The 14,924-nt window shown below is 37.8% G+C and overlaps 1 protein-coding gene across 1 annotated transcript in view; it reads right to left on the bottom strand.

Moving 5' to 3' along the window:
- Nucleotides 1-2,942: 2,942 nt before the first annotated feature.
- LOC109374583 (maestro heat-like repeat-containing protein family member 2B) overlaps nt 2,943-14,924 on the bottom strand; it is a gene marked incomplete at its 3' end in the record, with an annotated part of 28,311 nt that continues 16,329 nt past the window's right edge. The window contains exons 4-14 of the mRNA XM_019629308.1: nt 14,140-14,280; nt 13,688-13,780; nt 13,527-13,596; nt 11,445-11,558; nt 10,373-10,446; nt 7,838-7,951; nt 6,825-6,981; nt 6,637-6,677; nt 5,794-5,935; nt 5,171-5,214; nt 2,943-3,050 (exon numbers count right to left, since the gene is read on the bottom strand). Coding sequence (XP_019484853.1) covers nt 2,943-3,050; nt 5,171-5,214; nt 5,794-5,935; nt 6,637-6,677; nt 6,825-6,981; nt 7,838-7,951; nt 10,373-10,446; nt 11,445-11,558; nt 13,527-13,596; nt 13,688-13,780; nt 14,140-14,280 — 1,098 coding nt within the window. The remainder of the gene's footprint in view (nt 3,051-5,170; nt 5,215-5,793; nt 5,936-6,636; nt 6,678-6,824; nt 6,982-7,837; nt 7,952-10,372; nt 10,447-11,444; nt 11,559-13,526; nt 13,597-13,687; nt 13,781-14,139; nt 14,281-14,924) is intronic.

A 14,924-nucleotide genomic window follows, 5' to 3' on the forward strand; every position in this document is an offset into this window, starting at 1 on the left:
TTTATAGTTTAGAAGATTTAACCTATAATAGTTTAGAAATTAATATTTTGTAAGCTCTACTATTATCTCTCTCAGGGGCAAGGTGAATTGTACAGAAGCGCTGTCAGAACTGTGGTAAGGGTGAAGGAGAAAAGTCATATAGGAACTTTTACACCCACACTGTGTCTTTAGTAAGGAACTCTTGAGTGAATTGGGAAAAGAAAGCTCCCAAATGGAGGAACATTGGCGAGGGAGCATGTGGGGATCATTCTGTGGCTTCCATATCCCTTAGAGTTGGTGAGAATGTTGGATTCATTATGCTAGTCCTATCCTGGATACTTCTGCAGTGTTAGGATGGAGAAAAGGCAGGTAGGACAGACATGGCTTCCTATTCTTTTTCATTAAAAACCATACAAAAATTAGAACTATGGCTGGGAGAGTGGGGCAGCCCAGTGGTGGCTTGTTTGAACATTACAGCACATACCTGGATGTAAATATGTATACGTGTGTGTGTGTGTGTGTGTGTGTGTGTGTGTGTGTGTGTGCGCACGTACACGTGTACTTGGGTACATAGAAATAGACATATCTATATTCTTGTGGAGGTAAGCTACAAGGAAGAAATTCAATGAGGAGGTACTCATCATATGGCTAGAAAAAGTAGGTCATAAAGCCTTGATTTGTTCTGTAAGATTCAAATCATTTACAGCTATATAGTGTCAGATTGATATCTCCTTATTTAGAATGTCCATCTTGTCACATACAGGAGAAAAAACTGGCCAGTGGGAGGTTCATTCCAAGGACTGCAGGCTCAAGGGATTGTGGCTGTTAAGTGGTCATTACTGATTAGAAGAGATCTATAACACAGGAGAAAAGTAAAACCTAATCGTAACAGATGGAGTTAAATTAGCACATTCAGGCGAAATTGTACAGATCAGTCTGACTTGGGATCAGAGGGGGACATAAGGTGATAAAACAGGTGCAACAGCTATCAGAGTAAGAGTAGCCTCAGTCAGAGTGAGAATCTGATGAGGTAGCAACAACTGCACTCTTGGCTGTCCCCGCAAAAGGCCCCCATGATAATGGAATTATAATGAGAAATACAGTGTAAAGCACCAAAGTAAATATTACTTAGGGCCCAAACTGCTATAGTCCATTTAATTTTACCTTGGAGGAAGGATAAGAAAGAGTCTGGAATTCTTGTGCTGCAGAAAAAATTGATGTAATGAAGGGGAAAATATGACTTGTGTGTTAGGGGGCTTCGCTTCAATGCCTCCCAGTTCCGTGCACCTGTTGCTTCTCTGCTAAAAAATGTGGTCAGATTCAGTGTGTAGTGCATTCCTGCTTTGTGACTTGGCAAGTAATACCAGAAATCAGAAACCCAGAAATGGGAAAAAAATATAGTTGATTGCAAAAATAGCCACAACCTTTCCATTCCACCTCTATCCATGCCTCTTAGCAATGGGAGTTTGCAGGAACTTCCATCCAAAAGTCTCACAACTCCTCAAATCTGGGCTGGTCATGTGACTGGCTTTGGCCAATAGAATGTGTCAGAAGTAGTAGTGTGCCTGTTCTGAATCTAGACCACAAGAGACCTTGCATACCTCATTGCCACAACCATGAGAACAAGCTTGGATTAGCATGCTAGAGAAAAAGAGACCACAAGGAACAGAAACAAACCATCCTAGTTAAGATCATCCCAGACAGGCCATTCCCCAGTATATGCCAGTGAGACTAGTTGAGATCAGACACCTGCCTAGCTGAGCCCATCCCAAATTGACAACCTGCAAAGTTATAAGCTAAATAGGTGGTGATTATTTCAATCCACTAGAGGTAGTTATGTAGCTAAAGCTAATTGATCCACTGTTACTTTCTTGGTTAAGTTGGACAGTGGAGAGTCATCTAGGTAGCTCATTGACTGAATTACACTGCCTACCCATATGACCGTTATTCATTAGTCTTGAAACTGTTGGATGAATGGTATTGTATGAGATGCACAAGGCTAGTTTGTGTATAAGAAGATGAGGCATCGCTCACCAAATCTTCCTGATGGGTATGTCTGCAGGCTTGATAGACCAATTTAGAGAGCCGGTATTCTGTACCAAGTTAGAGAGTCAATCAGTGAGGGCAATTTTGAATATCACATAGGAGAACTGAAAGTTAATAATAAATAATTTGTGGGAAGTGACACTGAATATTAGAACGAATGACTTAGGAAATGTTTTTCCAGGAAAAAAATTTAGGAATGATATAGTCATAATGACAAACTTGACCTGCTTTTTATGACTCATGCCTTGTGCCAGGCACTTCACTAGGGACTTGAAATACTTTACCTCATTGAACACTCACCACACTACAACCCTCAGAGGTGGGAGTTTTTCCATTTTATTGGTGAGTACCCTGAGGCTCCAGAGAGGTTAAGTAATCCACCTAAAGCTACAGAAGTTATAAGTAGCAGAAAGCAGATTCAAATTCCATTAGGAATGGATGGTTACAATGTGAAGGGTTAGGTAGAGGCCAGTTGGAGACAGAGGAATGAAAGAACTGGCCTTTGAGCATTCTTTTAGCTCTAACTTTTTGTTAAATGGTGGTAGATTTTTTCCCTGTAGTTTGCCTCAAGCAGCTGGCTCTGTGGAAGCCAACGCATGAGCTGACATTAAACCAGTGCTATGGCGGGGCTGCGATTTCTGCCTTCCAGTGTTCATTCTTCTTCCTTTTCTAGAACAGAACCCCTGAATTTTAGTCAGTTATATACCTATCTCGAAGGCACTGTACTTCTCAGTTTTCCTCACAGAGAGTTACTCATAGTGGCCCTATGAGTAACTTTTGGTCAAATGTAAGGTGAAGAGAAGGTAGCATTTTTATAACATTTCCTCCCTTTTTCGGATGGCAGTACAGACAAATTGAAATTTGAGCAGCATTTTAGGTCCTAAGGTAATTCTAAGTTTCCTTAGCTGAAAACCAACCTTTTCAATGGAGGTGTTGCTGTAACTGCTCTTTTGCTGGTTGAAATCCCGACTCAGTTGAATGGTCCAGGCTATGTCACTGATCTTCCATAAAGATTCTTTGAGCAGCTGTGTTAAGAAGTGGAATTTAGATATGAATGTGACTGTTTAAAGTGTTTTCTTGGTACTTTTTTGTTACATTAATTTTCAAAAAGTATAAATATGTATTAAATGGGATTATTCCTTTTCCCATTTAAAAAACTTTTGAACTTTTCATTTTAGTTTATTTTAAAAGCCACATTCTGTTAGCCTCTGAATTCCATTAAAAATAAGTTTCACAGGATGTGGAAGTAACTCCATGCAAGTACCTTTCTTTTTCTTCTTAAATAAAAATTGCTTAAAGACTTAACATAGAAAATAATCCATTCTGAAACTTAAATTGAAATTAATGCTTTTCAAGTTGTGAATAAATTTGGAAAAAATACGTTTGTCAATGTTAATTTGTTTTATACTAAAAGAAGGAATATTTTTGGAATAAAGAGTTAATTGTCTGGAAGAACCAATTAGATGTACAGGCACTTTTTGCTAACTAAATATTGCTATATAGTTTCACCAACTGTTCTGAGCCAAGGCCACAATCCGTCATCTGTACCCATGTCCTTCTTCATTGAACAATGCATAAAAAGGCGTTTTTATCTTTTCAGAGGACAAAATCCATTGCAATTTCTAAAATCTATTATTTCTCTTATGTTTTCTGTATTTTAAGCTTAGAAAAGGACACTTAATATCAAAGCCAATGAAAATATTTGTATGCATTTTCTTACTAAGAGCTCATTCGGTGAGTGGGTCCTTTAAAGAGAAGAAATTGTTCTTTAAACTTTAAAGAGGGAAACTGTTCTCAAAGCTTCTTTCTAGAGAAAGAAACTTCCCTCCTAGTAAAAAGTTATTTTAAAATGGTAGCAGGGGAAAATCAGGTAAGAATTTTGAGGGGGGGGGAGACAAAAAAAAACCATGCGTATAGGAGGACAGGGGGATCCTAGAATTAAAAAACAGGAGAGGAGAGCAGTCACTTTAAAATCTCACATTGGATAAGAATCACTCATAGGAGTCTTCAAAACATGTCAGTTCTCAGGTACCACTCCACCACTCCCAGAGATTATGATTCGATTCTGGAAAGCGTGGTGATGGGAGGTGGAGGTGCAGTGGAGAGGTCACTGAAAATGGACATTTTTAAGGGAGTCATAGGTAATTCCTATGCAGGTGGTTTATGAACTGAAACCCTCCTGGATTAAAAGCTCCTTTCCCATGGGTTCCTTGACCTGTAGGCTCTTGAAATCAAAATCCCCCATGTAAAGCCAATGTCCAACGCTTGTCTGCAAATTACCATTTTGGGGGTTTGGCATTGCCTGGGGGCACTGTTTAGTTGTGAAAGTCCAAAAAGTTTTTGAACGAGAGAAGGAGATTCTTTTCTGGCAAAGGGCTACAATGTGGCCCTTTGGCTTTTAGAAATCAGGGGAAAGACAGGGAGAAGCAGATAGAGCAGGGAAGGCGTTGTATTTAGGGCCACAGCAGTGGAAATTATGTTAATCTGTGTTTCTTCATAGGAATGGTAAAAGAAAAGGGAGAAAAGGCTGCTGAACACTAAGAAGATTTAAGAAAGACAGTGAACATATGACTTGTTTTGAAAATCATATGTTTCACATGTTTAATTTTACAGAACCTGCTTATACATTATAAAAATTCCTTATAGTTAAAAACCTAGATTTCTTATTTTATTAATTTAAAAGAATAAAAGAAAGGAAAAATCCTAAAAAAAAGAAAGACAGTGAAAAGTATTAGTAACCAAAATCTTCAAAACTGTCTTAAACGTAAATGGGAGACTAAAGATTGTTGCTCACATTAGTGATTTAAAGAGCATAATTCTTCATGATAATCACTTCTTTAGCATAGGGAATATAATCAGTAATGTGGTAATAACTCTGTATAGTACCAGGTGAGTATTGTTGAATAACTATATACTCCTGAAACTAATATAATATTGTACGTTAGCTATATTTTAACAAAAATCTTTAAAAAATAAAGAGCATAATTAATTCTTAAGTGATCACTCCTAATATTCCAGTCCTTTTGCTAAGAAAAGGAAATGTTGTTTACTGCCATTTGGAATCCAGTTCTTTTTAGTTAAGATGGGTAACTTTAGCTGATTTCAACACCCCATCATCAACAATTAATCTGGAAGATACCCTTACCCGAAGCAGCATGGTTTCCCATAGCATGATACTAGTGCTCTTTCCTAGAAAAAGAAATGAATGCAATAACTGCCAAAATAAATCAAGACTCAATTTCTCCCTAGCCAGGTCCCTGGTGGATGCCGGAGTTCCATTTCAAGTTTTGTCCTTATACTAGATGATTATTTCAGATGAAATTTACCATGTTGCCAACTTTAAGTGCTAGTCTGGTGGACAGAGGATCTTCAATCCATGATAAAATCTAGGCTTCTTGCTAATTTTAATAGTAACTACAGAAATGATCACATTTCAGTACTCTAACATGGCCGAGTATGACTTTTTAAAACAATACCAAAAGAGAGTTCCTCTAAATACAAGAAAAAGACCAGGGCAAAAAACGTATACAAAAAGTAAAACATCCTGCTGAGGATGTTACCCATCACGTCCTCTCGTAGTACAAGTATTTGGTAGAGAAACAGAACTTAAGGAATCAAGAAAATAAAGTATAGCTGTCTACCTTGCATACCAAGTTCATTATTTTTATTGCCTATAATGAACAACAATGGCTTTAAACAGAGCAATGGTGCCTCATTTCTTTGTGTCCTTGACTCCTTGGATAAAGACCTGACCCCGCTCCCTTGTACCTTCTAGTGGCTGCAGGAGTTCAGGTAAGCGTGTTTTCCATAGGTTTACCAATTTGGGGTGAATTATCTCAGGCAATATCTTCAAAAGTCCTATGGCACCAACCCCACATAATTTCCCTAAACTGGCGAGCATAGCTATTACCTGAAGGATAGAAGAGAAAACGCTATGATTAGGGGTATTTAAAAGGCCACTTACATTTTCCTTTTTCCCTATTGTCCTGGATTCCAACAATTTCTACATTAGGTAATCTTTTAGCAAACCATCACAGTCTATTCTTACTTATTCTAGAGCAAAAATAAAGGTACCAACACTTAGACGTATTTATTAATGAAATAAGGACATGTGGAAATAATGCTTGAGTAAATGACACATATGGAGCAAAAAGGAGAGACAGAAATCTAAACATAGATGTGGAAGTTGTTTGAATGGTATTTATGGATCAAATTTCATCCATGATAATTTTAAAATCTTGAAGTTTAACAAGCATTTTATTTATTTATTTATTTAATTTTATTAAGTCTAGTAGTTGTTTCAATTCAGTTGTAGAGGGTACAACTCAGTGGCCCATGTGGGGATCAAACCGACAACCTTGGTGCTATGAGCACTGCGCTCTAACCAACTGAGCTAACTGGCCGCCCCATTAATAAGCATTTTAGAATGAGAAAATAATCTTGGCAATTATACATTTTCATGAGTGTCCTTAGTACTGCAGACATTTATTATTCCTTCAGTGTTTCTTTTGGTTTGGAGTATCTATGTCATTTTTATTAGCATTTATTTGGAACCGAATTATCTATATTGGTTTAAATTTATCCCACATTGGTTCTTTGTAACTCACTCACCAGAAGTCTGGCCAGTAGCTGTTGTGGTGAAGGAAGTTTCACTAGAAAGAGAAAGCAATTTTCGTTACTGCTGTGGGGGGCTAGCAAAATTCAGGTTGGGGTTGGGTATATGATCAAAGCACTGTAGTCTTTCTGGAAATGAGTCTCTCATGAGAAAAATGTTTTGCTTTGTTTTTGAATGTACAAACCAGCTCCTGTAGAGATGACAAGTGCTGTTGACTCTGTGGCATTCTTCTTCTTCCTCTCTTCTGCCATAATTAGGATTCTGATGATATTAAACAGGTATTCCAGAGTTCCCGTATATTCTGCAGGTACCACAAAAGTCAAGATTCTTGGCCACAGCACCTGTGGAAAACACAGGGCAAGGTGCAAGGACTGCTTATTCCTTTTCCATTATTTCTCCTCGATACTCACTGTGTGCTTACCTCTGATATAGAACATTTTTTTTCTCACCTGTTATTATGCTCTGCAGGCCAAATCCAAAAGGAATCATAGAATAAAGCCTCTGCACAGCACATTCATTTTCAGGTGCTTGTTGCAGTAAGTGTTGGTCAGTGTTTCTCCATGGGGTTGTTGCTGGGATTTGGGGCAGGACAATTCTTCATCATGAGGAAGTGTTCTAGGCACTGTAAGCAGTCTTGCATCCCTGGGTTCCACTCAGTAAGTGTCCCCATCTAGATAAAGCTTCTGATCCACTTAAATTGTTTTTTTGTTTAATTAAATTGGTCCTTGATTGTCTCCTGGCTGTGCCATGTATTTCTGGCTACTAAATCCTTTCTCAGGTAGTTTTGCTTAAGGATAATACAGATTCCAAGGCTCATCCCTTTGAGGGTCAGATTCTATTTGGCCTCGGGTGAGGCCTGAGAATGTGTGCTTTTTAACACCTTCCCAGGTGAATGGGGAAAGTTTGGCATTCAACAATATATCTAGGTATGTTCGGAGAAGAAGAGAAATAATGTACTAAGATACTTATAAACTGTCATCTGCTATCCAGATATAAGAGATTATTTCATTAATTGACACCTATTTTTGAGAAGCTGCTATATGCTGGGCATTGAGCATCACAATAACTTTTCTCTAGTCAGATCATCAATAGTTGATAGTTGAGACGTAAAGTACAAACTCATGTTTTACTCCTAGGTGAGCAGAGCTTCAGAAAGGGGATCAAAATAACTGTAAGTGGTGACAGAAAACTCCTTACCTGAGGCATTCCAATGACCAGTGGGTCCAGAGTTTTTAAGACCTCAAGGCTTGTTGCTCGGACAGATTTCTCTCCCTTTTCATCCTCGTGGGAGCTAGGCTTCACTGGTTTTTCCTTTAAGAAAGATGAAACTGGTAACCTGCTAATAATAACCCTTCCTGTTGGTCCCCTCTGGCTGTACTTGTGTTCTCAAACCCTAAGGTGAAGCATGTGGTCAATTTAAGGGGCTCGTGGAACCCAGTGACTTTGGTCTTCAATACCTAATCCTTGTTTTAAAATGCTCCCTCTTGTGCTCGCTTCGCCAGCACATACACTAAAATGCTCCCTTGGAGGAATGGGTTAGAAAAAAACACCCCTGGCTGAAGCAGAAAAGCAAAAATTCTGAGGATCCTTGAACTGTAGGTATCCCTCTCTCCCTCAGGCCTTTGCCATTTTCTCTGGGGCAAAAATTTCAAAGACATTGCTTCCTGGTGGAGTGGATTGTAACTTCAGTTGCGATAAACTTGATCCCTGATGCTTTTCAGGCTATTCATCCAGTGGGAGCCAGCTCCAGGGGTTCAGGGCTTCGTGTCCCTATTTTCTCTAAACTATATACTTTTCCCTCCCCGTTCCAAATCACCCCCCAGCCTTGGAGGCCAGGTTGCCTCCTCCTTAGGGAAAACTATGATTTAATTTACCTTGTGTGTATTATAATTTAGAAGTGATATCAGTGAAAAGGAACTGAGGGCACCAGAGGTTCAAAAATTTATCAGTAGAAGTAGTAAGACTGAAATATAACTTTTAAATCCATTATTAAATCAAACCCCAGCTATCTCTTTTAAAACCCAGTTGAGTCAACTGCTCTTGTTATAGCGCAGCACTCAAAATCACATCCTTTTCATACCAGATTCTTGTTGGACATTGCAAACTGGGAGAAAACATAAGCAATCAGTGGCCATCCTTCCCTGGCTTCAATGTAGCATTTTTCACACATGGTTTGGATGAGGAGGAGGGTGGAATTCCTTACCTAGAGTAAGAAAAGTATATTTGCAACATTTTACTATGTTGGGTAGAATGGAAGCTTAGCTCCTCATATTTTTTTAACCTTCATGGATCATTATTGAAAACCTTTTCAAAAAAAGAGTATAAATTGAATGATGTTACTGTAATAGATGGAGCAGGAAATAATCCATAGGTTATGATTAAAAGGTCCTTGGAAAGTCTCCCTTTAACCAAAACCTTTCTCTCTAGCTCCCAGGACATATCTCCTTCTACTCTATGCTATGAAATGTTGGTAACTTTGGGCTAAAACACTGCTTCACTTTTAAAATCTTCAGTGAAAGATAGCAAAGTTCCATAATCCCTATCCGCAAATTCAAAATCCAAGCAACTCTGAAAACTAGGATTTTGTTTCTTAAATTTGGTGCCAACTCATTGGTGGCAAAACTCAAACTGAGCTGTTTGTACTCTTTACTTAGTCTATGTAGTGTGGATATCCATTCATTTTCTTGAAAATATATTAATAGATCTGATTGTTGGCTACTACTGTCACAGTTATGTTTTTCTAAAATCTGAAGCATTGTGAATTCTGAAATATTTATCTGGCCCTAGGGATTGGAGTAAAGGGTTATGAACCTGTGTTACAAGTTTTTTAATAATTTGGCTTCAATTACTTGATTGGATTGCTTCCTTGGGGGATAGAAAGCTCAGATTTAATTCCTTAGTGAGTGGGTCTTTTAATGGAGGGTAGGAGGAAAAGAATAACTTGGAACAGGGTGGCAGAGCTACGTGGTGGCAATTGGCAAATAGCATAAAGTCACCGTAGTCTCGCTGAGTGAAACAGAAGAGGTACACACTCTCCCTCTTTTTGCCTGAGGAGCTGGCCTTCCTTAGAGTTTCTGTGTTCTTTTAGTCTACACTAAAATCAGCTAGCAATTCTTCAACTGGCTTGGCCGGTTACTGCATCAGGTTTTTCTGTGTAATCGCTTCATTGTTACTTATTGCGTAGCTTTCATTATTTTAAACATAGTCACTGGCAATGAAAGCTTCCCACAAGAATTTCTCTTTTTCATTGGCTTCTGTGTAGGGCTTTGAGCCAAACAAAATATCGTTTTTGTACAAAAAATACCATTGCTAATTAAAAAAATTTGTTCCAGCATCAGTTCTATATCTATTATGTGCAAGACTTGCTCTAGGTGCTCCCTTGTTGTCTGTGCTCAGAACAAAGTGCAGGGGTTATTCTTTTTTGGAGAAAGATATATTACCTTTATAATTAATAATTAATTTTTAAATCTTATATTTGAAGAGCATGGCATAGTGATGCTCTAGGCAAAAATCTTTTTTTTCTACTGAGAAGCCTTTGAACTGAATGTACTTTAAAACTTTACCTTGATTTGGTTTATCTTTTGGGGAAAGATGGAGGTATTTTAAAAACAGAATTGATCACGGAGTTCTTCATTAAGCAAGCTCAGAAGTAGATCCGTAAACAGCCCAAACTATTTTGTTTACTCCTAAAACTACCATCAACCAAATAAATGTCCCCATTAATTCTCTTACTTTTACATTGAGGTCATCCATGACGACTTTGACTATTTTTTCAACTGAAGTGATGTGATCCCTCAAGTTGGGCTCTGAAAGAAAGACAGAGGGAGGAATTGGGAGGCATGATTCAGTAGGAATACAGTATGTTCTAGGATTGATGAAAACCCGTTAGAGTTAGAATACATAACTGCAAAGTCTCTTGTCCTTAACATTTTGTCATTCAATTCCCTCCTACCCTATTCTTTTTCAACTCTTTAAAGATGTTGGTTGCGTTTTTTGCTCCCTATTATATTGGTTTCATCTTGTTTAAAATGTTAAGGTCCAAAGTGGATTCAATACATCATGCCCAATACATCAGATTTAAATTTCTGCTTCATATTTCTTATTTGATTCTTCAGTAAATCCCAGTGCTAACTGAATTTTAAAAATTATTAAAATTTAATATTCAAATATGTTTAATTTATATATTTAAATATTTAAATAAATTCAAATATTTATTTAAATATTTAAAATAAAATATTTTTAATATTTTAAAATTAAAAAATTATATATGGTACAAAAATTATCATATTTTATTAATCTATCATCAATTTTATGAGGCTCTATTCTTTTATATGTTATCAGAAAAGAAAAGCTATAGTGGTTGATTATAATTAAAAATGCTATTAATTATAGGATGCATTTCAATATCATGAAAATATGTGCTTCCTGGAATTAATGAAATAGTTCATTAAATTCTGCTCTTTTCTAAATATACCAGTCTCTAGATTGGCATTTCTTTCACTCACCCCCTGTTTACTGGGCCTCTTAACCAGCTTACTAGATCTTCTAAGTTCTAAATTCAATTCTCAAATATTCTACTTGTCATTATCAACTCAGTGCATCCGTAAGTATCATGAAAGAAGAGAAGTAACCAAAAATGCCTGTTTAAAAGTAGTAGACTGTCGGCAATCAAGAAGGTAGAGCTTCACTTGAGTATGATGTTCTGTAAAGATCCCAAAGACATAGGATAGGGTTTGAGCATGCGTAAGCTTTGGTTTTCTTCTTGGTGCAAAGCAAGCCCTCTGGCTTTATCATTATTGCTTACCTTCAGCATTGATAGCTGATCTTAACAAAGTCAAGATTCCCCTTCGAACGACTTCATTATTACTTCTTGTTTGTTCATCAAAAAATTCCAGCAGGTCTGCAGGGTTGGAATGAGCTGCAGGTTTAAGAAATACTGGGGTCATAAGAAATCTTTCCCACCTTAAGTAAAATACTTTTGGTTTAGAAAAGGGGAATTCCATGAAGATTCTCAGTCACTTTTTAGGTTGGTAATGAGCTTTTTACTACATCCTCACTTCTTTAGTATCATGAAACTAATTAAGCAGTTTGGTCACCTAAGAGAGCTTTTTGTACTTAGGCCCACTTCTGTTCGTACCTGTGAATTTGACTTTATTTGGAAATTAGTTTCTTTGCAGATACAATCAAATTAAGATTGACAGAAGTCATTCATTAGTGTGGGTCCTAATTCAATATGGCTGCTATCTTTATAAGAAAAGGCGAAGAGAGATGGTGTAAGGTCTAATCACCACACTGTATTTCTGAAGCTGATGTTGAATAACATTTTGTCAACTATAATTATATATACATATAGTTACAGGACGTGGAGTAGAGTGTGGGACTGGAGTCAATGGAATTGTAATAAATAAGTATGATATTGGGGGTGGGAGAGCAGTAGATGGGGGAAGGGGGGTTGTCACTTTGTGAGGGGTGAAAAGGATAACTATTGCATTGTTCTGTACACCTGAAACTAATAGTAAAAAAAATAAAAAAATAGAAATAAAAGAAAAGGAGAGGAGACACAGAGACACAAGGAGAACACCTTGTGAACACAGAGACAGGGATTGGAGTGATGCTTCACCAGCTGTGGAGATAAAGAGAAACATGGGTAGAGTAGGAAGCAGGGAAAGGTGAGAAAGGCCCGGCTAGAGTAAAGCAGTTTGGGTTGAAAGTTATCAGAGATAAAGTAAAGCAGTTAAATAGGCTGGGGCATAGAGCAGAGGAAAGTATAGAAACAGAGGTATCAGGAGAAAACTGTGCAATGAAGTGTTAGAAAGGACATATTTTAGGGAGGGTGGCGGTGTGGGAGGTATAGAACTGCTCTTGTCTTTCATCCTTAGGGACTATGTTGGAACATAGTTTTGTCTCCTGACCCTGAGACCCCAGTGCTTCCTCCACAACCTGTGATAAGTATTCTAACCAGGGAATGGATGAGATTATGATGTGAGAGCAAGAAGAAAAGGGAGAGAGAGAAAGAGGGAGAGAGTGAGGCAAGAAATAGATACTAAAGATGATCAGGGAGAAACAAGCATGACTTTGGGCTTAGCACAGTTTGGAATAATCTGAAATACCAAGAAAAAAGCATTTCCTATTCTGAGGGTTACCAAATTCAGCTTGGTTTGCCTGGAAATAAACCCATGCATATATGGTCAATTAATTTTTGACAAAGGAACCAAGAATATTCAATGGGGAAAGGATAGTTTCTTCAGTAAATGGTCCTGGGAAAACTGGATATCCACATTAAAAAAAAAAAGAAACTGGATCCCTACCTTATATCATACACAACAATAAAATGAAAATGGATTAAAGACTTGAACAGGAGACCTGAAACCAAAAACCCCTAGAAGGAAACATAGGGAGCAAGCTCCTTGATGTTGGTCTTGGCAATGATATATATATTTTTTGATTTGACATCAAAAGCAGAGGCAACAAAAGCAAAAAATAAACAAATGGGACTACATCAAGCTAACAAGTTTCATCTCAGCATAGGAAACCATCAACAAAATGAAAAGGCAACATATGGAATGGAAAAAATAACTGCCAATGATATATCCAATAAGGGGTTAATATCCAAAATATACCTGGAACTTTTCTGGTTTTAGAACTGAAAGGTTTATCTCCTTGGAAGTCCTTTAGTCCTGGAATGATTGGTCACCCTGTATATTTTGCTCCTCTTAACAGATAGGAACAGATAGGAACAGATGGACAGGCACAGAATACTGTGAGTAGAAACATTTTGTGTGTGTATGTGTGAAAGTATCTACGGTGAGAGTTCGCATACCCTTCATCCTTGTCATCATCACTAGAGGAAATTTTTGCTACATATTCTCCTCAGGCTTGTTCCTACCTAGAATGAGGAAACAGCTTGAAGCTTCAATTTCATTTTCCTTTACTGGGGGCTCTTGAAATCTGCACACCTGAATGAGAAGGAAAAACCAGGTAGTAACTGTTAAAAACAGAAAACTGGTGAAAATGAAACAATTGGATTGGACAGCATGGTTTTCTTACCTGGTGGAGTAAATTGATGAAGATGGCTTTTTTCAAGCCCTTTGGAAGGCCAGTGTCATAAAGGACTGCTGCAGTCAATATTTGTTTTAGACTCTAGAATGGAAGCTCTCACAGGTTAGTTGGAGGTTGCCCATGAAGCATAATTATATTTTGTGAGAACAAACCCATAAACTTCCTGCAGTTACATTGTTTTTTGTTTTTTTTTTTAGTGATTCTGGCTCCTCTGTCTTGTTCAGTGTCTCAGCAGCTTGAAAATAAAATTCATAACCCCTTTTTGGAATTTCTATCATCCTGCCATGCCAACCTCTTGCCTACCTCATATTCCCCTAGAGGTACTTAAGTGCACCTGCCCAAAGAGGTGTTTAAGTTTTAAGCCCTCTTGGGACTTAATATCCTCCAGGATGGTTGGCAGTTGACTCTCTGAATCAGTTCCTTTAGGGTGTGGCTCTTACCTGAGTGACGTGGAAGTCAGTCTCTTTGCCTTTATACTGGTTCAGGAGCCAGGGTACCTGGCCCAGGGCGTATTCACTGAGGTCTTCCCGATGGAGCAGCAGACTCACTACGGGGCCATGGGCCTTAATGATGGACAAAGTCTGAAGAGGCAGCAAACAGATACCATTTCTATTACTTCATTATGCTTTTTGTACACTTCCTAGAGCACCAGGAACTTTAAACATCCCCTTCCCCCCAAAACACTTGACTCACTGCTTTCAACCAACTAAGATTTCTTTAAAATACTAAAAAATTTTTAGGTTGAGATCATTGCCTGAGGCAGAGATATTTACATTTGTATTTATATTTATATCTATATTGATACTCATTTCAATATTTGCCCCTTTTTTCTTTCTTTGATCCCTCACTAATAGTCACTTTTGTTCATTATATTAACAAACTTAAAATTTCTTTTATATTAAAAAATTCTTTGACTCCATATCACTTTGACCCCACTATTATCCTCACCCAATTCTGTTTCTCTTTTCTTTCAGAGCAAAGCTTTTTGAAGGAGTGGTTTACATTTGTTGTTTCCACTTCCCTTGATCCACTATAATCTGGCTTCCAGTGACATAAACAATGAAGAGGTATAAAATATAAATGTAATGTATATTGATTATAAAAATTTAGAAATCCCCGGCCGGCTGAGTGGTGCATTGGTTAAGAGTTGGCTTGGGACACCAGCTCTGAGCAGCAGGGCCCCGGTTTGGATCCCACATTAGGGCCAGTGACGCTGCGCCCTCTA

This window comes from Hipposideros armiger, unplaced genomic scaffold (assembly GCF_001890085.2).
Source record: "Hipposideros armiger isolate ML-2016 unplaced genomic scaffold, ASM189008v1 scaffold_838, whole genome shotgun sequence".
NCBI classification, from domain to species: Eukaryota; Metazoa; Chordata; class Mammalia; order Chiroptera; family Hipposideridae; genus Hipposideros; species Hipposideros armiger.